The sequence below is a fragment of the Sinohyriopsis cumingii genome, chromosome 16 (assembly GCF_028554795.1).
Source record: "Sinohyriopsis cumingii isolate HCF-2022 chromosome 16, ASM2855479v2, whole genome shotgun sequence".
NCBI classification, from domain to species: Eukaryota; Metazoa; Mollusca; class Bivalvia; order Unionida; family Unionidae; genus Sinohyriopsis; species Sinohyriopsis cumingii.
This window is the reverse complement of record NC_142976.1, coordinates 10757122-10781681: the sequence shown is the minus strand read 5'-3', so window position 1 is coordinate 10781681 and position 24560 is coordinate 10757122. Positions and strand designations below refer to the sequence as shown.

Below are 24560 nucleotides of genomic sequence, written 5' to 3'. Positions count from 1 at the left end.
ATAGAACCTTTATATGTGAATTATAAGTTGATCTCAGCAACTTTATATCCATGAGAAATGCAGATTTGGTGTAAGCACAAATTCTGAGTCTAGCTCACCAGGCAATGAGCCTCTAGTGTAGCCTTGCATACATAATGCATTTCCATCTGTCAACAATTGCATGTTACCACTGTGCATCCCATATTTCCTATCAGATTTGAAACTTTAATCAGGCTTTCATTTGAACTTGGAATATGGGTATATATCATGAAAATCAGAGGATACTTAGAAAAATCACTACACATAAATCTTGCATTTGATTGGCTAACCTTTTTTCCACTCTAGAGGCCATACTTCTGATCAGACTTAAAATATATGTTTACATCATTAGGATCCCAGACAAGTTTAATAATGAACACGATTCGTGCATACCAAGCAGGTTGTCATGGTTCTGGTTGGCTGGGATTATTATCACTTTAGAGGCCAAATTGTTCATAACATTTGTGTAAAACTTTGAATATTTGCCACTGTTATTAACATATCAGATGAGTGCATTAATTAGTGAGATCCATGGATGTTGATGAGGTTATTTTGCATATGATTGACTGATTTTGTTGTCATTCTAAAGGCCAGATTTCTGATCCCCAGATTTCTGATCCAATTTGATTGAACTTGGAATATCTGCTTTATCAGCAAAGCTCTCGGACTACTTCGATAATGTGCTAATCTTGCATGCAAATGAGGTTTTGGTATGGTTTGGTTGGGTTGGGTTGGGTTTGGTGCTTTTTTTTTAGTGCAAAAGCAACTGGAGTAAAGTGCCTTGCTTGAGGATACACCACAGTAGCTGCCCTAGGCTGGTCTGATGGTGGGATTCGAACCCATACCCTTGTAGCTGTAAGTTGGGTATTCTAACCATTGAGCCACAGGCTCTTACTAATGAGGTGACCTTGCATCTGTTGACGGAGCTTCTTACTGCTTGTATTTTTTGTACAGTTTTGATCCAACGTGAAATACATGCTTATGTCATTAAGATCTTGGACATGTTTGATAATGACCAGGATCCATCCATATTAATGAAGTGATCTTGCATTTGATTGGTTGAGCTTGTTACTTGGGAAACCATATTACTGATCCAATTTTTATGTAGCTTACTGTTTTTAAGATATTGGATGGGTTTGCTAACAATTGATAATCACACATATTAATTAGTTCATGTTGAATGTGATTGGCTAACTTTTTTAACCCACTACAGGCCAGATTTCTGATGCAGTCTTGAAATATATATTTATATCATTTCACATGTATATCATCAGGATTTTGCTAGTTTGATGAGGATACTGATGAGGTAATCTTGCTTCTGATTGGCTGAGCTTGTTTTCACTTGGAAAACAACATTTCTGCCTTTCTTCTTATTGCAAAACTGCCTGCATGATCAAGATGTTACTTATAACATTTCTCAGAATTTTTGGACAAACAAAAAACAAGAACTCATTGAAGGCAAAAGTGACAATCAGCCTAATAAAAAGTAAAAATGAACCAGATCTACACATATAACCTAATACCATATTTAACCTGTACATTTTAATGTCATAATACAGATTATGTTCACACTTACTCAACAGGGTTTCCATGCTACCTGGAAATCAGGGAAGAAGTTGGGAGAAATGATAATTTTTTCCTGACCATGAAAAGTCCTTGAAATTTGCAAATATTGATGGAAAAAGTCTGGAAAAACCTGGTAATTTTCCTCAAACATTTGATGTCTTAAACAATTTACATAACTGAGTCATAACTGAACTGATTGTGAGTTAAATTTAACGAGTTCTGACCAGAATATTCGGAGGTTGCAGTATCAATCATTTGGGTGCTTGCCATAGACCTATTTTTTGAGTCAATCCAAACGCTCATTGGATTAGATTTGTCTAGTAGACTTTTTTTCCACAGACAGCTCAATATCCCTATCTTTTCTTACATGGAAGATATGAATACCAGTCTAGCATCACAAGAGACCAACATGGTGACAGCAAAGCGTAGCTGCTTACCAAATGGCCTAGGAAACTTAAACATTGATATATTGAGTTATATATCGGTATGAAAATTATTTATTTTCCCCAGAATTGCAAACATTAAAATCATTACGTCTCTAATCTGCTGAAAGACAAAATAAAACTATGGCATTGATGAAATTTGATCTGGTATTTGTGATTTGCATTTGTAGTCACACAAATTTATCTTTAGAAAAGAGTGGGAACCATATACTCGAGTGATGGGATAAAAGTATTTCCACCGGCTGTAAAGCACCTGTAAGAGGGCGCAACTTTTATGGTGTTTTCCCCCAGAAAGATATCTGCCAATTCTTTGCATATATACAGTCTTGATATATTTAGGCTAGTGCATTATGCAACACCAGCTCGGTCAGTGGTTCTTTCTGGGGTTTTCCCAGGTTCTTCCTCCACCATTAATACTGGCCGCCATGTATAGCCTATCGTGTGCTGAAAAATGGCATTAAACCCCACAACAACAACAACACCAGCTCTGGTTGTCTGTCATTCAGAGCTGGGTTTTCTCTGTATATATTTTTTAGTCAGGATAGGCTGTGGCGAGTACATTATACAATGCAAGGTCTGGGTGTAAGCTATTCATTGCTGGTTATACAGAGGTTATTGCATTATACAACACCAGCTTTGGATGTTTGCTGTTCATAGCTGGTTATACAGAGGTTATTGCATTATCCAGGTTTGGATGTTTGCTGTTCATAATTGTGTACATGGTATCAATTGCTAGAAATTCTTTCCTCCTGCAGGAAGTAGCCCAGTCTGTTATCCCATACTGGCAGAGGGATGGACTGAGGAAGGAACTGAAAGAATTGAAGACAAAGCTTGATGACCAGGACAAGGCAATGAAAGCTACCATCATGACAGAGGTAAGTATCCAAGATGTAGTAAATACAGCCTGTCACAGAACTTTCAGCAACATAAAATTTCCAAAATTGCACAAAAATGCATAACATTTACACAGTTTCCCAAATATAACAGCACTGTAAAGTTATGATCATCTGTTCTATTTTCATTCTTCAGAAAGATTGATTCAACTTATTTTGGGATACAGGCATCTATTATACATTGAAACTCATGTATCCGACAGATGATTGCTGCAAACAAATTTCTGATACATGTTGTAGGATAAACAGAAGCAGTTGATGAAGATCTTAAAGTGTTCCAATTTGTGGTGTTGTATTAAAATTAGTGTTGGAAATGTAGAGACTTCATAAATGAGATTTTACTGTATGTAATTCTAATGCCTAACCTTGACATGGGTATACAGTGGTAATCTGACCATCAGACTTAGTCAAGTCCTGCATTTAGTTTTCTTTTCTGTACCTCAAAAGATCAGAAGTATGTAGACTACACCGTTTCACTCACCTCAACAAAGTCTAGGAGAGCTAGTCTTTAAACCCCGGTGTCAGTGTCCACATCTGTACAGATAAAAGCATCTACAACTGTAAATCCTCACTGAATTTCAACCATTTTTTCTTCTTATGTCCTAGACAGCAGTTCTGAATGGGGTTCAAAGCACCTACCTCATGAGGAGGGAACTGAGAGGACTAACTTTGTATGTACATTCATGGTCAAGTTTTTGCATTATTTGCAGTATGATAGTTTTACTTCTCATGCTTGAATCATTACACAAGACAATTGTATTCTTCACTCATAATACTGCACCCATACCAGAAAAGGTCACTTTAACCTAAATTTTACATTTTGATAGCTAAGTCGAATTTTTGTGTTTAGTTCATTACCACAGATTTTGGCATGCTGTGTAGAAGCTACCATATCTAGAATCACGAAACTTGGTGCTGAGATGCATGTTTCATGATGAACACTACTCCCTTTTGAGATTAGGTCATTATGGCCCATATTGTATGCTTCTCTGACATGGATTTAAATTTGTGTTCATGCTCTGTTACTACCATACCTTTTGAGATTAGGTCATTATGGCCCATTTTGTATGCTTCTCAGACTTACTACCATACCTTTTCCACAAAAGAAGCTCACCGTAACCAGTTTTTCATCTTTTACTGACTTTGCTTAAGATTACGCAATTAGGTCACACAAGTTTTTGGTTTGTCATATTCATACTATCCTGCCAAGAAACTTGATGAGTGGATGCATCTTGACAAGTTATATTTCCTTATTGCAAAACAGGGTCTCTGCGAGTTGTGCTTCAATGATTTCATTGACATTTTGCATTAATAATACATTTATGTTTGTGTTGTTATATGTTCCAGTCATGAAACTTTGATAATTGGCTGTATGTTTAAGACACTTCACCTTTCAGACAAAGGCCACCATGGCCTAACGTTTTATGCTGTACTATCATGGGTTAATTATTTTTGTGTATGATCACAGAATCGTCTGTGCAATACCAACACATTCTAGCTTTCTCACAAAAGCCCTTTCTGACCAATGCAAGTCTGGAATTTAATATAAATATCTTTGCACCTGGACAAGACAAGACATTGAACTGTTGAAATTATGAAAACTACTGTGAGCATAGGAATTGGATGCATGGAATGCCTGTAGCTCATGCAGGGTTTGTACGCACATTGGATATCCTTGAATATCCTTGGGTTTTGAAATCCCTTTTCATGTCCTTGGATATGCATGAATTTTGACTAAGTGGGTGTATCCTTAAATTTTGTGAAAATGAAAACATTTTTTGGAACCATTTGTTTCGCTTGGTTATTCATATTTTGCAAAAAGTCTACATCTTAAGTGTTTAATGAACAGGGAGTGAGTGTTTCGTTTGCTATCCAATTAACTCGTAATATCTATTACCATGCAGACAGTCGATGTATGTGTGTCAAAGCCACACATTGCAGTGTGCTATAAATAATTACCTAAGTGACTCCATGTGAATAGGTCTGCCTGTAGAACTAACGGCAGTTTGTTAAATATATTTTCACCACTGTACCTTTCTGTAAATATTTGTTATCAACAGTTACGTTTAAGAGCAAAATCTGATCTTTATAGTTGTAATTAATAGCATCCATATGATGATATGTAACAGTCGTTTACCTCATTACCTATAGTTTTGGGGCAGAATGGTCTAAAGTGCTCACCGTTATGGATCACTGCCATCCCACCACTGTCTGCATGGGTTTGAGTCTCGGGGGTTTGGTCAATGTGGGTATGTGAGAAAGCTTCCCAATAGCTTCTCATGGGTCAGTGGTTCTTCCTGGGGTTTTCCCAGCTTCTTCCTCCACCATTTATACTGGCTGCCATGTATAGCCTATCCTGTGCTGAAAAATGGCATTGAACACTACATCAACATCCTGTAGTTTCTAATAAGGGATTTTCCCCCGAAGGTGGTTCTATAAAAACCAGGAAAAATAGTATATGTTTACTATAGGCATGAAGACACTCTTCCATGTAGATGGTATATAAATGTGCTTGTATGTGAATCAGATGGAAGTGTCCAATAATGCTTGCTTGAAAATGCAGTAGAGGCATCCAGAAGCACTTGTATGAGGTAAAGGGCATTCTGGGAACACAGTTCCTTTAGTTCATAAATGGTGTACCTCATTTTCATTTACTGGAAATCACTGTTATTTTTAGAAGAGTCTATATGTAAAACTTGAACAACCAACAGATCAATTATAAGTCATCACTATAAATGGGCTTCTTCTTGCTTTCATGAAACATGTCTTGAAAGTATAGAGATTGGCTTTGAAAAAGTGACAAAATTGTGAACAGTGAAGACTGATTTCCATGTATAAAAAAGCACATTGCTATTTTGGTAATGCTGCATTGACCAGCCATGCAGAAAGAAACAAACATTCAGCACTTGTAAAATCAGGTAGTTCTTTTTTTGACATGTCCCGGGCCCATTATGAGGAATCCAGCTACTGTGTATTTAAGTGTTATTTAATTTTAATGATGTTTCGATAGCAGAATTTTCACCCATTAAACTCTGGCTTCTTAGGATGGACAGGGAAAATTGCCTATCAAGCAGATTTCAAGAAAAATGTTTTGAAAGAAACTAATACAGAAACAACATTAGTCTATGCTTTTTATTGACTCACTATCGTAACTCTACTTTGATAAGAACAGAATGCTAGACATCACTATAATCTGTCACAACTGTAGACATCATAGCGATATGACTGAAAAATTGTTAAAGCTACATTAAAAATCCAAACACACATCTTTTTACTTGCAACTGCAGAAAGCATGGTGAATCACATTACAATTGGAGTGCGTGTGCAACTGGAAAATTAGTGATCGCAGTAACTTTTGTTGAAAGATGCCAGTATTTCAGGACTTGAACTTTTCACACTATTTTATAGCTTGAAAGATGGACTCCACCCAAATACTGGAAAAGTGATTTCAGAATTCAGCTTTAAAAGTTGGCAAGTTAATTTAAGCAAGCCACTGAAAAAAATTATAACAAGCAATTGAAAATTCTTTAAATTTGGTTCTGAGACTGGGCCATTTTTCAGAGGCCTGGGCTGACCTAACATTTCCATGGGTCCTATCCACATTAAGAGAGGGTTACCAGCTTTGCTTCTGTGACCCTTTTCCATTAAGGATGTTTTTGCAGCAGACCAATCTTGATTCTTTGAGGAAGATCTGCACTCCTTCTCCTTTAACAAAGGAGCTGTAGAGATCTTGCAAAGTTGATATACGTAGATCTTTCTGGTTTCAAAAGATTTCATCTTATCATTGATCTTCCCACTTAAATAAATTTATTCTGTAAGAGTGTTTCAGGATGGAAACTGCAGACTCAGTCAGGATTGCCATGAGACTGAATGACTAAGCAGTCTCCATAGACCTTTAGTCTCAGGATTGCCATGAAACTGAATGACTAAGCAGTCTCCATAGACCTTTAGTCTCAGTCAGGATTGCCATGAAACTGAATGACTAAGCAGTCTCCATAGACCTTCAGTCTCAGTCAGGATTGTCATGAAACTGAATGACCAAGCAGTCTCCATAGACCTTCAGCATGCACATCTTCATATCTGGGTATTCAGACAGTTATGTCTGGACAATGGAGTCTTTTATTCTTGGGCTGTTCCATTTGGGTAAGCTCCCTTACCTCTAATCTTGACCAGAGCGATGGAAGTGATTTGCTTAAGACCTTTGCAAATTCCAGTTATGCAGTTTTTGATGACTTGTTGATCCAGTGTTCTCACATAGACCCCCTTTAATCTCGGATTCTACTGGGATCTAGATTTCACCATCATCTGGGCTGGTGGAGAAATCAGGACAGGTTTTATGCTGGTATTCCCTTTCACACCCCAGAACCTGAATACTTCCGCTATACTGATACCTCAGATTTGGACTGGGGTGCTCATCATTTGGCTATTAAGATCAGTTTCCAAGCAGGGTTGCATATGGCATTGTTCAGGATATGGGGCAGCTGGCCTCCAAGATCCAGTGGAAAATTTGCAGCATTTGGTACATTCAGTAGAGTGTTGATTCCATCTGTCTCCTCTCGAACTGCAATTACAGATTTTCTTCTCTTTCTTTTTCAAGAAAGGGATTGATTAGTTCATGCTGTAATCCAATTAATAATCCATCATTGGATGCTGTAATCCAGTTAATAATCCATCATTGGATGCTGTAATCCAATCAATAGTCCATCATTGGATGCTGTAATCCAATTAATAGTCCATCATTGGATGCTGTAATCCAATCAATAGTCCATCATTGGATGCTGTAATCCAATCAATAGTCCATCATTGGATGCTGTAATCCAATTAATAATCCATCATTGGATGCTGTAATCCAGTTAATAATCCATCATTGGATGCTGTAATCCAATCAATAGTTCATCATTGGATGCTGTAATCAATCAATAGTCCATCATTGGATGCTGTAATCCAATCAATAGTCCATCATTGGATGCTGTAATCCAATCAATAGTCCATCATTGGATGCTGTAATCCAATCAATAGTCCATCATTGGAGACAGTAGGACTATTCTCATCCTCATATTATGAACCATTGAAAATACCATTTCTGCTAAACCTCAAAAATATTAAAACACAAAAACAAAGTGGTACTCATTAATAATTGCATTGTTGCAGTATTTTTTAAACAACACATGGTTGCCACTTTTAAAAAAATACTCTTGACGATGTTGGTATCTTTACTTCTTTGCATGTCATCGTATATTTAATAATCTTAAAATTTTATTTCAGGTTGTTGAAGAAGCCAAGAAGCTTCTAGAGTCCAACCCCAATCAGAAATTTATTGTCCACGAGTTCAAAGCAGGGTCCAATGCAAAGGTAAGATTCCAAGGAATCAGTAGAAATCTTAAGTGGAAATTCCATTGACCTCCACTTTATGTTTTGGTTTAAATTGTTGCAGAATAAACTTTCTTCTAATTACATGTATATACACATATTGCATCATGGAACATCTATAAACATGATAATTCAAACAAAGAGTAATATTAGATTTTAACCAAACTTGGCATGTGAGTTCATGGATGATATCAGGGTCATTGTCTAAGGTCATGAATTGCACTGTTATAATATGAACAACTTGCGAGCATGTTGATTTAAACATATTGGATTTTGATTCCTTTTGGTATGTAGATGCAATTTAAAAAAATGTCTGGAGGGAGGAGGCAGTTTTTAGCTCACTTGTCTTTATTGCGAAGTGTGCTTATGGTATGGTTCTTCACTTGGTCACATGTCATCAGGTTAACCAAACTTGGCATGTGAGTTCATGGATGTCATCAAGTATCTGAGGTCCAGCCATCTGTGAGTAGTTGCTATTTTCAACTAATCAAACAGTGACTGATTAATTTTCAACCAAACTTGGCTTTTCTAAATGTGTGCCAATGATACTAATTGGCCATCACATATGGCCACCATTACTAAAATGGCTGAACATGGGGATTTCCTTCTCAGTGGGTAGCTGAGTGATTTACCTCATTACTTTCACTTTCATCAGATATGACAGAAAGCATCCAAGTATAAAATTATTTCAGGTTTGTACAAAGTGACGAAAATTTGCCATCAGATATCGCTGCCATTACCAAAAACAGAAAAAACCTGTCATGTTATCTGTCAATAATTGCCATTTTCAATATCTTCTTAGAAGTCTCCAGGCCAATTTCAACCAAACTTGGCACAGAGCATTCAGGCACAAAGGCCTTTCAAGTTTTTACAATTGATGCTGATCATCATGAAATATGGCCACATTGCTGAAAATAGGAACTGTTAAATGCCACCTTCTCCAAAACTGCTGAATAGAATTTGATCAGATTTGACAGAAAGCATCCAGGCAATGTAGATCTTTTTATACAATTCCCATTCAATCTGCATGCAAATATGGCCACTATAAGGAGATAAAAATTTAAATGACGACTTCTCCAAAATGGCTTTTTAAAATTCATCAAACTTGACAGGAAACATTCTGGCATGAACACCTTTCAGGTTTGTACAAAATATACCAACCTGCCATCAAATGTATTGGCCTTACTAGAAATCTAAACATCTTTGAAATTACTTCTTAAAAAATGCAGAACAGAATTTGGTCAAATTTGGCAGAAAGCATCCTGGCCAGAAGATCTTTCCAGTCTGTACAGAAATGCCAATATGCCATCAAATATGGCCACCATTACTAAAAACAGAAGAAAAAATACTTTAAATGGCATAACCTCCAAAAACAGGTAATAAAAAGTGACCAAACTTTGTAGAAAGCATCCTGGGCTGAATAACCTTTCAAGTTTATACAAAGAAAGCCATTTCTGCAATCAGATGTAATCTGTTTTATTTTGTGGAATATCTGAACGTTTTAATGAGATGATCTTCAATATGATTAACAGAACTTCTTAGCGTTTGAAGACTATTTCAGACCTTATTGTAGTTACACTTGGTATTAGGCTAATATTGTCAAGATGGTTTTATTATGAGTGAAATGTGTGCATATTTATGAGATGCTTGTAGGATGAGTTTATTCCCACTCAAGAGACTTTATTTGAATGGGCCTGTGTCTTCAAGATCTTGGTTGATTTTGATCAAGTATGAAATTCATGCATTTTAATGACATGACCTTTCATCTGATTGACTGACCTTGTTACCTCTCTAGATGCAGATAATGTTTCTCATTGAATTTCTATAAAACTTGGTAAATGCCATTAAAAATCTAAAATGACTTCGGTTTCAAGCCAGAGACTAGTATTAATTATGGCTTTATCATTAAAAGGACATTTTTTCAGGATATAGTAAATAAGGAAATATCAGCATACAATAATTAAGGACATTTTATCAGGATATAGTAAATAAGGAAATATCAGCATACATGTAATAATAAAGACTGGGAGCTACTTTATTTGTACATTACTAAACACACCCACTTGAAATTATCAACTGTTCAGTTTAATCCAAGAGAAATGAGCAGTACTCCTCTTTTTGTAAGAGTTATTTCCCTTTTTACTTGCAGCTGAATGCATTGTATGACAGAAATTTGTGAATGCAACTATTGTAGTTTTAGTGGATTGCTGTGAAACTTGGTACATGTTATGGTCATCATTTTCTTTTTGCTATAGATCTACCTACATCATGTAGCAGGGGTGGGTTGTAATGGGAGTAGAGATATATTTAAATGAGTAAATTGCTCACCATTTCTCTGAACTGTTTTTTTATTGTTTTGGTGTTTTTTTTGTAATTAACAAGAGATTTGATAATCTGTTCCAAATGTAGTTGTTCTAATAATATTTGACAAGAGTTTCCATTCCCTTGGATCCATGTGCTCTTACCCATCTTATTTTTCATCTTCATGTCTTTCAGTCAATTTGTCCACACTTGAGAAAAAAAAATTGAAAATGCTCCAGTTCCAGCCTTTTTTGTGTTTACTTTTCTTTCATCGTAGATATTTTTCTTAGAGTGCTTATTTTAATGTGCAGAAACTAATTCCAACTTTTTTCCTTCATTTTTATAGGCCCTGGATGCAGCCATGAAGCAGGTGAAAGCTATCAGTCCCGAGACAGCAGCCATGTTTTTCTCTGTGGACCCAGAGGCCAGCAAGATTCTCTGCATGAGTTGTGTTCCTAAGGTAGATTGAAGACATTTTCAGTGGAACATCTTTATAAAAAAAACCCAAAAACATGAGACCAGAATTTTTTTTCTTCTAAAATTTAGAACAAGCGAAATTACAGTTTGATATCTGCAGAAAATTGAATTATTGCATTATCTCTCAGATGTAAATTAATACTTCATTATTACCACACATTTTATTAAACAGACTTGGCAGTAAACATGTTCCACTGTATTTACATTTATTATGCAAGTTCTAACAGTGTATATAATATACTTTCAACAGCTATAAGAATGAGAGTGTTTTTGAGGTGAAGGAAAATAGGAGACCAAAATAATGGATTGTTGACCACTTACCATTCAATTTGCCAGAACCAAGCATTGATCACAGGACTGCAGATATGCATAAATAAGCATTGTAACACCATTTTTGTTAACAGTAACTATCTGGTTGATATTTGACCCAAACTTTGTATAATTTATGCTCAGTCTTGGGATATTTAATTAGGACAGATTTGAATCATGCATACCTGATTTTTGAAAAACATTAATCCAATTAGATTAAGTTTTGAACTTATGTTGAAGCTAACACTTAAAAGATTTTTGGTGAAAGACTTGTCTGGTGTATGATCGTATTAAAGACTTGTCTGGTGTATGATTGTATTATTGTTTTTGGTGAAAGACTTGTCTGGTGTATGATTGTATTATTGTTTTTGGTGAAAGACTTGACTGGTGTATGATTGTATTAAAGACTTGTCTGGTGTATGATTGTATTGTTGTTTTTGGTAAAAGACTTGTCTGGAGTATGATTGTATTATTGTTTTTGGTGAAAACCTGTCTGCTGTATGATTGTTTTTGGTGAAAGACCTGTCTGCTGTATGATTGTATTATTGTTTTTAGTGAAAGACCTGTCTGGTGTATAATTGTATTAAAGATTTGTCTGCTTTATGATTGTATTATTGTTTTTGGTGAAAACCTGTCTGCTGTATGATTGTTTTTGGTGAAAGACCTGTCTGCTGTATGATTGTATTATTGTTTTTGGCGAAAGACCTGTCTGGTGTATGATTGTATTAAAGACTTGTCTGGTGTATGGTTGTATTAAAGACTTGTCTGGTGTATGATTGTATTATTGTTTTTAGTGAAAGACTTGTCTGGATTATGATTGTATTATTGTTTTTGGTGAAAGACATGTCTGTTGTATGATTGTATTATTGGTTTTGGTGAAAGACCTGTCTGTGTATGATTGTATTAAAGACTGGTGTATGATTGTATTAAAGACTTGTCTGGTGTATGGTTGAATTAAAGACATGTCTGGTGTATGATTGTATTATTGTTTTTAGTTTTGGTGAAAGACCTGTCTGTGCATGATTGTATTAAAGACTTGTCTGGTGTATGATTGTATTGTTTTTTAGTGAAAGACTTGTCTGGAGTATGATTGTATTATTGTTTTTGGTGAAAGACCTGTCTGTTGTATGATTGTATTAAAGACTTGTCTGGTATATGATTGTATTATTGTTTTTGGTGAAAGACCTGTTTGTCTTATGATTGTATTAAAGACTTGTCTGGTGTATGATTGTATTAAAGACTTGTCTGGTGTATGATTGTATTAAAGACTTGCCTGGTGTATCGTTGTATTGAAGACTTGTCTGGTGTATGATTGTATTGTCTTCATCAGATCATGAAAGTGTTTGAGCCACTGAGATTATGTTCCAACTAAAACTTATTGGCTTCATTCATTAGTTGGGGATAATGTGATATTCCCCATTATCTGGCCATCTTTCTGTCCATGACTATATCTCTTCTTAAACCACACAACCAACTTTCCCCTATGGGGTAAGCATGTGTTACAGGGGTACAATATCTGAGAGTCAGGGAGGGGAATAAAGGTCAGATTTACATAATTGCAATGACAATTGCATTTTTATCTCTACTGGTCCTACCATTGTCCGTGTGACTGTTAGTGTAACTTTGTAATTGCCACACCTCTTAAATTATTGGAGGATTACCCGGAAACATTACACACAAATTCATCCCAATGATCTAGTAGATCCTAAATGAAAACAGTGCTACTCGAACATCCAGTGGATTCCTAAAATTTATTTTTGGCCAGTAGATAGTCATTCTCTTCAAAGGACACGTATTTAATATTTTTTGGCCATTGTGTATGAGTGTGTGCTTGCGTGCATTAACATGTCAAATCAGGAAGTAGCTCTGGTTCAAATGATTTTTGCCCTTCTTGGCCATGGGTAGCATAAGATTTCAAGTATTCAACAGATCTAGTATATTTTATCTTAAATGAGCATAGAACCCAAGATCCTCTCTAGCACTTGATAAAGCACAGAGTTTGTTTCAATAAATCATAAAAAAGTTTTATTGTTCATTTGTGTGTTGTTAATATTGCACACTGGTGTGTTGTTATGATATACTTCCTAGTGTAGCATAAAGTGAAATATTTACCACTTAAGCATATTACAAATTAGTACTGGTCCAAACAAGTTTATATCAGTGTTTTCATATGATAAATTTTGCCACATAATTAGTTTGGGTTTTTTTTGCACTTGTATAACAAGCTCTCACAACTTCAGCTTAGATGTTGGCATTGTACAGTCTTATGCAGTCAAGCGAACCAAGGAAGCTTTCAGCCTTGTAATGTTGACTTTTATCCTTGAAGTTGCCCGCCTGGGGATTGAATCTAGGACTGTGGAGATGTAAATTGGGCATTTTGAAACTTTACTACTCTGGCCTTTTTTAATTTATTGATCCACTTTGAAATGTTTATTAGTTCGATTGTTGGATTGGTAATATTTAAAATATGAAATTTCCAGCAGATTTAAATGATCTTTAATTCCTTGTTAATTTCTTTCCAGGAACTTGCTGATAATGGACTGTCGGCTAATGAGTGGGTCTCGCAGGTTGCTCCTTTGATAAATGGCAAGGGAGGTGGGAGGGAATTCTCTGCACAGGCAACAGGATCCAATGTCAGCGCATTGAACGAGGCCATGAAAGTGTCTCAGGAATTCGCTCAGATGAAACTTGCTTGATGTTTTTGAATTCATTTAATTTAAATGTTGAATTCAAATTTCAAAGATGAAATCTACACAGCTCATGGTATGATGTTGTCACCTTGGTAAAGCTCCATAAAATAATGTTTTAGGCCTTGATGGTGGAGGGTCAGATAAATCACACAGATGCTTTTTCTTTATGTTCAGGAGGAATGGAAGAATGGACTAGAAATTACTGCTGTGAAAATTGGCATACACAGGATATTACCTTCATTTCTTTACAGTGGAATGGTTTACGGGCTGTTTTCCTTAATTGAGATTGAATGTATTATTCCTAATCCAGATCATATCAGTGTCTTTTATTTTTCAGTGTATATACATCAGAAGAGCTTGTTTTTACTCAAGAATTAATACATGCTGTGCCTTAGTAAATTGTGTCTCATTGCCATGAAGATATAAAGACCAACAAAAAAAATCTTTCTTAAGTTTTCTCACTTGCCATGTGTGCAGAATTGTTTTGTAATTTCCACTTTATAATTCACTCACATTCATGCTGTAATTTTGTCATTTATTGTGGGCTTGTTCATTGTTAAAAGTAAGTTATTTTTTTTGTTAATATACGCAAATGCAAGCTGGAATTCCTTTGATTAATGTATGTAAGTGTGCCATAAAATATGTTTCACCATATATATTTAACAATGTGCCATAAACTTGTTTAAGCAAATATGAATAAACCAATTTCCCACACACTCAAATTTGGTAAATGCATGAAAACAAAGCTAGGAGAAAAAATGTGCAGCCGCTCATGTCAAACCTTAATTCAAACCCAGACATGTTTCTGCACTAGAATGACCACATTGTGTATACAGCATGAAATCAGGCATTCTTGATGCCACTCTAATTTACGAGAGAGAAACATGGAGATCAAGCATAGATGTCTCTTCAATAAAAGTCTACGTTGTGGTCATTTGAACCATTTACCTGTTCGTCTGCAAACCAGTTTCCACCCAGTTGTGTATTTTCCCTACTGCTGTATCACACTGAAATACTGATTATCAGAGATCACTATCAAAATGATATTAATGCCACCAAAGCCAAGGCCAATCCGGTCATGTTCACTTATTGATCATTGCCACTCTTATATTGTCTTGGTGACGATGATATTGCTATTGTTGAGAATACCAAATTTCTCTTCACTAATTGTTTTCCTTACATGTAGTGAATGAGAGAGGCCGACAGATTTTCATGCAGTTCTAAGATTGGTATGTGCTTTACAACATATGCATCAACTAGTTGGATCTCCTGAATTTGTAACTCAGTTTGGGGGGGATGGATGGAGTCAGGGAAAGATACAGTATCAAAAGACACCATGTAGGATGTCTGATTTGATTGTTTTACTTGAATGATCTTGTATTAATGGCACAAGACTATTACATTTAAACTTCCCATGGTGGTGGTGGGGTTAATTTGTAGATTCTTATTAAGTTGTCCCCATTCCCTCGGCACATGGACATGGATAGTGGTAAATGTGAACTATAATATTTTTTAGCTTTTTTGCTATTTAAGAATAAGAATAGTAAATGAGAAGACCAGGAGTTTTAAATGAACCTATATTGTTAGCAAATGAAATGATTGCATTTTTTGTGCTTGGATACTGTGTTGTAAACGTATTGATGCTGAAAAGGACATTAACTGTATATGTTTTTTTTAAAATTTCACAGCAACTTCTGGATCAGGGTATGCTCAATCTGGAAAAGTGCTTAAATTGTGCTGTTTAAGGAGAAAAAATGCTTGAATTTAAGGTAAACTCCAAAAGAAATGGAAAAATGCCTGCAAACACTTGGTAGTTATTTTTAAGTGCTTGAATTGCAAAACAATTATGCTTAATTGAAAAACTAATTTACTGTCATAACTATCAATAAAGAAAATAAAATATGCTGTTTAAAAAAGATGGAAATCCAGTCATCCTGAAATTTCAGTCCATTGTAGGGTCATTTATGTATTCTTTAAGACTTGTGGTTGGATTACTTATGTGCTTCTTAGTACTGAGTCTTGTTTGGATTGTAAGCACCATATGAATGGATGCAGTTTTCACTGGGTTTGAAAAATGTGAGGCATTCTGCAATGAGAAGCATATTTTCAAACAATATTAGGACAAGCACTGTATGCACTGTATATATAGATAAGGCCAAATATTACACAAAGAGCTCTGTGTTTTGTTTCTCAAAAAGATATTAGGTCAATCATAGCTGCAGTCACCTGATGTCATAATGATTGCAGAAACTTTGCCATAAACTTATCGTAATCAGAAATCATGGTTAAATAATGATGCATTTCTGGCTGTGTATTACCTAGAGTATCTAAAACAGTAGAAATTGATTATAGAATGCAGTGTTATTATTTACTTAGTTAAAATCGATGAATAAAATAAGATAAACCTAGTACACAGTGCAAAATTGCCTGAAGCAGACAACTTCACTGTAAATGTATGTGCATTTGACCCTAGCCCTAAGATCCCCACCATCAATCAGTATTACTACAAATAAATATAAAGTGACCTCAGCTAGATCTATGAGTAGAAGAGTTTTGAAGACTCAAGGCAAGTGTGAAAAGCATGCAACAAATGAAATATGGACCGTAGGAATGAATTTAGAGCATATTTAGCTAAACATGAAAAACTAAGGATTATAAACACTGGCAGGTAAACATGCCAACTGCCAGACTAATGTAGATGTGATTACCACACCTAATGTAGATGTGATTACCACACATATGCCCCAAACTCCTTGACCTACAATGTCTTCAACTGGACCTAGCTCAACAAAAAATATTTTATGAGTTTTAGAATGAAGGACTTAATTTGGATATTTTGTGGACTCTACAAACCAGTTAATATTCTTCTTATCCATACTTGATTATCGTGCTTAAAAAATACATTTTTTGTCTTTGAAATGGTTTGAATTTTCTGATGAAATGCATGTATCAACCATGTAGATGATAGTATGTTCTAATTGATTGCTCAATAACTTGCACGACCTATCACTGTAAGCAATAAAACATACTGCACATAATCCTGGGTTTGTTTTCTTTTTACATGCATTTATTAAAAATGAAAGGAAATTCATTTTTCTTACTTAATCATTATTGATGTCATTATTGCTGGAGATGGTTGTATTATTTTGGTACCTGTAATAGACAGCTATCACATACTACATATAGTCAGTTATAAGTCAAGTCCAACTGCAAACAACATAGATCATGATCTACCATTGCATAGTATGCCATCAAATCACCATCGGTGTTCCATGTTCTGTTGATGATATCTTACAAACTGCACAAAAGCTAGATCTGCAAGCACATTATGCGATGGCAGATCTGGGTCTGTGCAGTTTGCAGTTATATTAGACTTGTAAGTAAATATGTTTGGCATTCTACTGTGGCATTAGTATCTGCATTAAGATTTCAGTTTGTGTATAAATGAGCATATATAATTATCAAACTTGCAAATGAGGTCTTGAACTTTTTAAGAATGTGGGACATTGTATTTGCCTTTATCAAGGCTGTCAGAATCTTTACTTTTTATCTTTTGTCTGGTGGTGTGCATTAATGTTTGCTTGAATGACTTTGTCCACCCAGTGACTTTGAAAAAGTAATTGCCATTTTACAATTTTGGCTACTAAATTTTGGTTGGCACTGTATAGTCAGGATTATGCTGGTGTGCTGTTAGACCCTTTCCAAAGTAGATCACTAAAAATACATAAGACTAGAATGTTGTTTATTACATGAATATCTCATTTTATGCTGGACATACCATCATTTATAATTCGGGTCCAACTGTAAATAACTTCGACCCTGATCTGCCATCACATAATGCACCTGCAGATCAGAGTGTCACTTGTTCTGTTGAATGTTCCAAACAAATTGCATAAACCCAGTGTATTATACAGTGACAGATCTGGGTCTTTCCAGTTTGCATTTGGATCCAACACATAAGCAAGTATATATAATACCTAACAGATTAATATAGAAAGGCGGGGCCCCGAGTGGTCTAAAACGCTCTCCGTTACGGATCACTGCAATTTCACCTCTGTCTGCGTGGGTTCGAGTCTCGGATTCAGCCTATGTGGGTATGTGAGAAAGTTTGCCAGTAGCTTCTCGTGGGTCAGTGGTTCTTTCCGGGGTTTTCCAGGGTTCTTCCTCCACCATTAATACTGGCCGCCATGTATAGCCTATCATGTGCTGAAAAATGGCGTTAAACCCTAAAACAACAACAACAATATCAGAAAGGAGTGAGACAGTAAATAAGTCTGAATTTCAAGTAATATTTCTTTAATTCTTTTCTTAGTCAAGACAAATGCGACCAAACAACATCAATTCTCTCTCTCTCTCACACACACACACACACAAACTTAATAGTGTAAGATGTAATGGAAAATATAACTAAATTGTACCTCTAGACAGGAAACTAAACAGTACCTGAGCCTCTTGAACGGAAATGAACTAAACCATAACTGTTCCTCTAGACAGGGAACAAATTAAATTGTGATTGTAAAATTTGCCTCTAGGCAGAGGAAACTAACTGTAAACTGAACTTCAAGGCTGAGGATTTTTGTTGTTGTTATAGGGTTTAGCGTCATTTTTCAGCACAAGATAGGCTATACATGGCAGATACTATTAATGGTGGAGGAAGAACCCGTGAAAACCCAGAAAGAACCACCGGCCCACGACAAGCTACCGGCAGGCTTTCTCACATACCCACATTGGCCGAGCCCGATACTTAAACCCGCGCAGACAGCGGTGAGATGGCAGTGATCTGTAACGGTGAGCACTTTAGACCACTCGGCCATTCGGGGCCCCTCAAGGGGGAGGAAACTGTAAATGTAAAGTGTGTCTCTAGGCAGAGGAAATTGTAAATGTAAAGTGTGTCTATAGGAAGAGGAAATTGTAAATGTAAAGTTTGTCTATAGGCAGAGGAAACTGTAAATGTAAAGTGTGTCTATAGGCAGAGGAAACTGTAAATGTAAAGTGTGTCTATAGGCAGAGGAAACTAAATGTAAAGTGTGGCTCTAGGCAGAGGAAACTAAATGTAAAGTGTGTCTCTAGGCAGAGGAAATTGTAAATGTAAAGTGTCTATAGGCAGAGGAAATTGTAAATGTAAAGTGTGTCTCTAGGCAGAGGAAACTGTAAATGTAAGGTGTGTCTATAGGCAGAGGAAACTAAATGTAAAGTGTGTCTATAGGCAGAGGAAACTAAATGTAAAGTGTGGCTGTAGGCAGAGGAAACTGTAAATGTAAAGTGTGTCTCTAGGCAGAAGAAACTAAATGTAAAGTGTGTCTATGGGCAGAGGAAACTGTAAATGTAAAGTGTGTCACTAGGCAGAGGAAACTAAATGTAAAGTGTGTCTCTAGGCAGAGGAAATTGTAAATGTAAAGTGTGTCTATAGGCAGAGGAAATTGTAAATGTAAAGTGTGTCTCTAGGCAGAGGAAATTGTAAATGTAAAGTGTGTCTCTAGGCAGAGGAAACTGTAACTGTAAAGTGTCTATAGGCAGAGGAAACTGTAAATGTAAAGTGTGGCTGTAGGCAGAGGAAATTGTAAATGTAAAGTGTGTCTCTAGGCAGAGGAAACTGTAAATGTAAAGTGTGTCTATAGGCAGAGGAAACTGTCAATGTAATGTGTCTATAGGCAGAGGAAACTGTAAATGTAAAGTGTGTCTATAGGCAGAGGAAACTAAATGTAAAGTGTGTCTCTAGGCAGAGGAAACTGTAAATGTAAAGTGTGTCTCTAGGCAGAGGAAACTGTAAATGTAAAGTGTGTCTCTAGGCAGAGGAAACTGTAAATGTAGAGTGTGTCTATAGGCAGAGGAAACTAAATGTAAAGTGTGTCTCTAGGCAGAGGAAACTGTAAATGTAAAGTGTGTCTATAGGCAGAGGAAACTGTAAATGTAAAGTGTGTCTATAGGCAGAGGAAACTAAATGTAAAGTGTGGCTGTAGGCAGAGGAAACTGTAAATGTAAAGTGTGTCTATAGGCAGAGGAAAGTGTAAATGTAAAGTGTGTCTGTAGGCAGAGGAAACTGTAAATGTAAAGTGTGTCTATAGGCAGAGGAAACTGTAAATGTAAAGTGTGTCTATAGGCAGAGGAAACTGTAAATGTGAAGTGTGTCTCTAGGCAGAGGAAAGTGTAAATGTAAAGTGTCTCTAGGCAGGGGAAACTAACTGCAAACTGTACCTCAAGACTGATATAATCATTCTTTTAAGTGCTTTCAGAGGTATTCACTATAATTTCCGAGTTCATTTTTTATAGTTAGCTCTTTATTTGCCCGCATTTGATTAATTAATCATAAAAATGAATATTTGTACAAAAGAAATTATTTCTAACTGGACTTAGGAAACTTAAAACTTTGCTTCTAGGAGATTCAAAAGAGTTTTCACCTCAAGCTCATCATGTTCTGAGATATTTCCAGAGATGCGTAATCAGGATTGTTGCAAGCCGTATTCCATACAAACACATCCTCTTCCCTCGGCTGTTTAAAATATACTTTAGAACATGTCTATTTAAAATCTGCCTATATATCGCAAAATATTTCTACTGTTTATATTTGAGCATCAAAAACGTTGTAGCCTATCCACGTACATTACCCTACCTTCCTGGTAGAAGTTGGCCACTGTCCCATGGTATACTGTAGTCATGAGTCCATCTTGCATCAACGCTCATGCATCCATTTCACACAAACATGTGCGTTAGGTGATCATCCATTAAGCCACCATTGATAGTTTTCGACGGGTAACTATGTAGGCTTGAACTAAAGAATACCCTTGGACGGATGAGTCTTTATCATGCTTGTTTATCAGAGATTTCTGAATGACAAATTACATATTGTCTAAGCGACAATCGGGTGTAAAAAGAAAGTTTCTCTCTTTGTATCTCCTTCCCTTCCTCCCTCTCTCCTAGCTATATTGCGACTTTGAAAAGATAATTTGGTTGTTCACACTATCATTGCAATTACAATTGTATGATATGTTTGTTATTGTTTTCTTTTACTGTTCTATGGTGGCATAGTGATTGGCAAATTAAAATAACAAATTATAAGAACAATATAGCAAAATAATCGGTGGATACAGTAGTAGTCGGTACGAGCGAATAATCTGGACAAATAACGTGTGAATAATCGACACCTCACGGTAATCATTTGATAGTTTATACACGTTGTTGTTGTTATAGGGTTTTAAACCATTTTTCAGCACAAGATAGGCTATACATGATGGCCAGTATAAATGGTGGAGGAAGAACCCGGGAAAAACCGGAAAGATCCATCGACCCACGATAAGCTACAGGCAAGCCTTCTCACATACCCACAATGGCCGAGCCCGAGACTCGAACTCACACAGGCAGAGGTGAGATAGCAGTGATCCGTAACGGTGAGCGCGTCAGTTCATACTACAAAGCATGCATCAAAGTAACATGTGCCCGAGGTTTTTCTTAGTTTTTTTTCTTCTTGGTTATATCCGTCAACACCTAATACAGTATACTTGTACGAGGAGTCCAGCTGCAAACTGCACCGACCCAGATCTGCCGTTACATATTGTGCGGGCAGATCTGGGTCTGCGCAATTTGTTAAGAGTAATTAGTAGAACAAGCATTATAGGCCTTGATCTGTAGGCGCTTTATGCTACGACATATTTGGATCTTTGTTGTTTGCAGTTACACTCGACTTATAAGCGATAATATACGGTACCTTTTCCTTGTCTATTCGTCCTAAATACAGTCACCTACCCCATCCCTCCCCAAAACTAGGAAAAAGAACTCTAAAATTATCTCTAAATTTCAATACCATATAATCTCCTTTGAAAGTTTAGTTATATCTCTCGAAATATAATTGAGCAATTGCGATTTTGTACAAAAATACACCCGCAAATAAATACATGCAAGCTATTGCAGTGGACGGACGTGATGTATCACATCAAGTAAGTATTGCAATTTTAAATTCATGCAAGATTGCACAGACAGACGGATGCATGCGACGTTGTATCATCATTGCTTTGCATAATTTTGGCGGGATAATGTTTATATCCCGCCTTCTCAAGAAACAAGTGTTGAAGGTAATTTTCAGATTTCAAGCGAGTAATGTGCCAGTAATTCGATTGCTGTCTAGTAAGTGGGACAGTAATGGGAGATCTGATCGTGGTAAGAGAACTGCCGGGCTGATAAGATAAACTAGCATTTGATGTGAAAATGGGAATCACTTTCTTAAAATATTATTTATTAAATTGTTAGGGAATGCTCCACAGCAATAGAAACCCATATGTGAAAGGCTTAAGGAACGAACACGTTTCACGACGTCACTTTCAATTATATGTTTAATGAGATAATTCGAATCATTTCTTCACTTCGATTCAATCAATACCCCCACCCCCCGCAATTCTCCTAAAACTTGGCACCCCATTTAACTTAGCGGCCTAGTTGGCCTATATGGACGTGCTGCCCCTGAGGCCAAGTAAACTTATGGTATGTCCCTGCATCGGCGTGTGTTGTCCATCATTCCTTGTTCCTTGTCTGTCAGTATTGTTATTTTCAACTTTTCAGACACTGTTGGCTCAGTTTGTATCGAACCAAAGACGAAGAGGTTTTTTTAGCACATACTCAATCAACACTGTGGAGTGGTATCTTCACTATTAACGATGTGGCTTCCATAGCGACCAGTCGTAGGGGAGAAAGCTAGTTTCGACTCTTTCTACAACATCTTAGCCAGTTTCTATTTAACTGTTAGGAATGTATGTTTCAGGAGATGTTCTTTAAAACTTATGTCCATGGTGGCTCCCCTCCTCCTTATGGAAAAGTTTTTCCACTTCTTCAGAATGGTTGAGCCAGTTTCCATTAAACTTGGCGGGAAAGATCGGAACCTTGGCTAGCGAAGAGGTTCCAGAGCATGTGAGCTAATTATGATCAAACATGGTAGAAATGTTTCTTATGACACTGGCTGTTAAAATTGTGTCTGGGTTGTCTTCACTATTAACAGGTGTGGTTTCCTTAACAACCTAAAGGAAAATGTTTGAATTCTGCTCTAGAACAGCTGCGCCAATTATGATCGTTCTAATTACATGTGTTTCTTTAGACATGTACTATCAAAAAATTTGTCCAATGAGACTATCGCAACTTCGGTTGTAAACATGTGCAAAACATATTTTCAATATTTTCTTTAAAATGGCTGAGCCAATTTTTATCACATTTGATATGGATATTTCTTAGAGTATCAATATTATATCCGGTGTGTTTCCCCAAACAATGACGTTGACTCTAGGGCAACATGGAGGAATACTTGCAAATTATTGTTACTAGCATATAATACGACTATAATCAAACGATTTTTCTCGGAAAGTCCTTGCCATATACTGAGTGCGATAAGTAAAGTCCTTGCACATTCATACAAAAGATTCTTTTGTACCGTCTGTTGTAGTTGAAGCTGCTCAAACAGAAACTCATAAAATGACAAATAAAGCTGGACATGTGTGTCTTTCAGTCCAAGGCACGTGCCTTACAACCGCATTTGCCTTGTAGATCAATGTATATAAAATGTCAAATATAGCTGGACATGTGTGTCTTTCAATCCAAGGCACGTGCCTTGTAACCGCAGTTGGCTTGTAGATGAATGTATATAAAATGTCAAATGTAGCTGTACATGTTTGTCTTTGAATCCAAGGCACGAGCCTTACAACCGCATTTGCCTTGTAGATCAATGTATATAAAATGTCAAATATAGCTGGACATGTTTGTCTTTGAATCCAAGGTACATGGCTTACAACCGCATTTGCCTTGTAGATCAATGCATATCAGGTGAGCCATATCAAGCTCTCTTTTCTCTCTTGTACTCAATTAGCAGAAATAATCAGCAAATTATTAGGAGCAAACGTCACGGAGTGAAGTGTTAGTGAGTGTCCATGATGCCATGGTTCACTAGTACTGAATTCCGGCCAAATCCGAATGAATGTCCCTGGCCTGGAGTAAGATAGTCCATATTAAAATCTGGTGGTGTACATTAGTAGTAAGGTGGGATACTATACGTACAATGGGAATTAGCATTACAGACCCCCCCGGGTCAATATACGTACAAGGGGAATTTAACGTGGCGAAAAATCGTGGGTCAATATACGTACAAGGGGAATTTAACGTGGCGAAAAATCGTGGGTCAATATACGTACAAAGGGAATTTAACATGGGGAATAGAGTTTGGGCTTGTTTAGGGACAAGGGGAATTGAATATGGGATTTTTTTTTATTTAAAAAAATTGTTTTAAACAAAAGGGGTAGGCAATTGAAAAGTCATTCTCTTTTCGAGAAATATGGCTGGCCCTGAAAAGGGCCTTTGGGTTTATGTTAATGTATCCATTAACATAAAGGGCACCGCATTGGTCTTCTTCTTGTCCTTAGGCTGCGTCTCACTGTTGGCCCGTAAATCAGGACTCTTTTGAGGCATCCTTGCCTCTCCACGTAAATCCTACGTATCCACAAGCTGGTGTCCGTCCTGTGGAC

General features: G+C 36.5%; 1 protein-coding gene across 3 annotated transcripts in view; it reads left to right on the top strand.

The window, feature by feature from the left end:
- LOC149779940 (alanine--tRNA ligase, cytoplasmic-like) overlaps nucleotides 1–17105 on the top strand; it is an 83208-nt gene extending 66103 nt beyond the window's left edge. For all 3 annotated transcript variants that reach the window (XM_089936632.1, XM_089936633.1, XM_089936635.1), the window contains exons 19-22: nucleotides 2783–2902; nucleotides 8186–8272; nucleotides 10938–11051; nucleotides 13900–17105. In XM_089936632.1, the coding sequence (XP_089792758.1) occupies nucleotides 2783–2902; nucleotides 8186–8272; nucleotides 10938–11051; nucleotides 13900–14073 (495 nt within the window). In that variant the 3' untranslated portion in view covers nucleotides 14074–17105. The remainder of the gene's footprint in view (nucleotides 1–2782; nucleotides 2903–8185; nucleotides 8273–10937; nucleotides 11052–13899) is intronic.
- Nucleotides 17106–24560: the final 7455 nt, after the last annotated feature.